Source organism: Pseudorasbora parva, chromosome 6 (genome assembly GCF_024679245.1).
Source record: "Pseudorasbora parva isolate DD20220531a chromosome 6, ASM2467924v1, whole genome shotgun sequence".
NCBI classification, from domain to species: Eukaryota; Metazoa; Chordata; class Actinopteri; order Cypriniformes; family Gobionidae; genus Pseudorasbora; species Pseudorasbora parva.
In genome coordinates, this window is record NC_090177.1 from 51,976,723 (window position 1) to 51,979,222 (window position 2,500).

General features: G+C 45.0%; 1 protein-coding gene across 1 annotated transcript in view; it reads left to right on the plus strand.

Annotated features, from left to right (window-relative positions):
* LOC137079577 (cytolytic toxin-alpha-like) overlaps positions 1–2,500 on the plus strand; it is a 146,869-nt gene that overhangs the window by 142,813 nt on the left and 1,556 nt on the right. The window contains exon 6 of the mRNA XM_067447521.1: positions 232–267. Within this exon, the coding sequence (XP_067303622.1) occupies positions 232–267 (36 nt within the window). The remainder of the gene's footprint in view (positions 1–231; positions 268–2,500) is intronic.

Sequence of the window (2,500 nt, forward strand, 5' to 3'; positions counted from 1 at the left end):
CACACACACACACACACACACACACACACACACAGAGGCAGTTCTCTGGGCCTGATAATCTCACTCTTCACACACACACACACACACACACACACACACACACACACACACACACACACACACACACACACACACACACACACACACACACACACACACACACACACACACACACAGAGGCAGTTCTCTGGGCCTGATAATTAACTCTTCATCTTCTGTTGATTTCCACAGACCCTGATCCCGTGAGCAGGAGCGACCTCCTCCGCTGTAAGTCACTGAGATCTCCAGCAGATAATCTCCTGAGTGTGTTCATGCTCTTCCTGGAGAAGGGGAAGCATGGCAGAGGAGTTGTAGAGCTGATGATGTGAATGAGGATTAAAGGACAACTCTGGTGAGAAATGCCCCTCGGGGTGATTAACAGATGGTCAGCGAGTAGATCGTTCTCTGGGATGCGTTTTCATGAAAATCAAATGTAAAGAGTTTTATCTTTAAGAACAGATTAGCTTATAACGCTAGTCTATGGGGCACAGAGTAGTGAAATTAAATCGCTAGTTAATGCCACTAACGGCTCAAAATAGCCTCACACTAACACAGTAGCATAATGAGGGACCCTACATGCAAACCGAAGCGCTCTGCTAAGTGATGAACTGGGACTTGGAATCTCATATGGGCCGTTGTTTCCGCAAGAAAGCACTGAACGCAGTAGAGAAAAAAAAGAAAAAAAAAAGTCCATGTTATTACATTTCACAAACTTAATTCCTATCGACCAGCTCACTTAGCACAGCGCTCGTGGCTCAAGACATCGATACTGTTTTTCGAGATGGTGCCTGTCCGTGAACGCGTAAGGCACTAGGCGTTTCTCAATGTCAAGGAAGGATCCTCGGAAGCCAGAATTCTAAGGATCCTACGTCATTGACATCCGACGAAGGACTGTTCCAATGTCGAGGATCCTCGGAATTCAACCAAGGACTGAGTCCTTCGTTCGAAAAATATGTCATATACAGGAAAGGATGCATATGAGTAGCCTTCGCGCACTTCGCGTTCTCAAATCACCCACAATCCTATGCGCGCAGCTTTGCTATCAGACGTTCCCGGAGTCGGACTTGGAGCGTGAACGGGGCAAATATGCTTGTATCGGGGTTTGTAGATGGGAAGGAAGGAGGCGGGAACCGGCAAACGTTCAACAACTTTATAATAGTCCCCCTCACGGGCGACTGCCCGCACACACATAATAAAACATAAACAAACCATAACATAAAGTCCAGGCCTAGTCCTCTCTCGTCTTCCATGCTCCTCCAATTATACTCCCGTCATCGCCGTGAGCCGAGACCGGTGTGGCGATCAGCTGCCGCTCATTATCACTCCACCGGCCCGCTCTCACGGACCCTCTCGCTGCTTGCCACAATGCTTTTATATACGTTACCAAACATTTGTTATAACCTTAGTAAATATAAGTAAAGTTTAACGTTCAAATACTGGTAAAAAATTACTACTGTATTGATATTAAAAAAATACAAATAACGTTACACATAACGTTATTGATGGCCAACGGACCTTTTCACTGACGTAATGACGCAATGACGTGCACTTGCTAGCCTGTTCCATTTACGTGTTCTCCGAATGCTAAAGAGGAGCCTCGCCTAGCCTCTGAAGGAAGTGACTTTGAAGGATCCGTCCTTCCAAGGAAGCATCCTTGACATTGAGAAACACCTACTGTGTTTATAAAGTATCTTCTCATTAAACCGTTTGTACTCTAACAAAGTTCTCAATGCTTCGGTTAGCATGTAGGGTCCCTCATTATGCTACTGTGTTAGTGTGAGGCTATTTTGAGCCGTTAGTGGCATTAACTAGCGATTTAATTTCACTACTCTGTGCCCCATAGACAAACATTATAAGCTAATCTGTTCTTAAAGGGATCCCCTGGTGTTGAGACTTGTATGGCTTAATGTAACATAAATGATGTCTCTTACTGAATTATGTAGTAGAAAACCCATGAAAGATCTACATTATTTAAAAAATCGATTTTATATTTGGACCATGGGCGGCGCCATTTTGTTTGCGTTCTAGGTTGATGACGTAGAATGGTTGAACTCCTCAATCAGCTGGCGTTACCCGTAGCTATTTTTACCACAACGCAACTCGAAAATTGTTTCAGTGTTAAACAAAACCAATGAATTTCTTTGTAATTGTACTTAAAACACACTCAAACACACATGTGCACACAAACTCACCTACACAAGTCACACACAGATCGGCGGGCGCACACACACACCTGACAGACTGCGCTGTCTCAATCGAGATGTTGGGCTGCTCAGTCTCCACGACAGCGGCTGAATCTGAAATCGACCCCTATACCCTGAAATAGGGCATTATTTGAAGGGACGGCCATTTGTAGTGTTGTCCGACACCAGTGGACATGTTCGAGTGCAGTCATTCAGTCTCATGCGCCGCAATAACGAGTGTACAGCCGATTTACAAACAGCTGTCCGACTTCACGCAC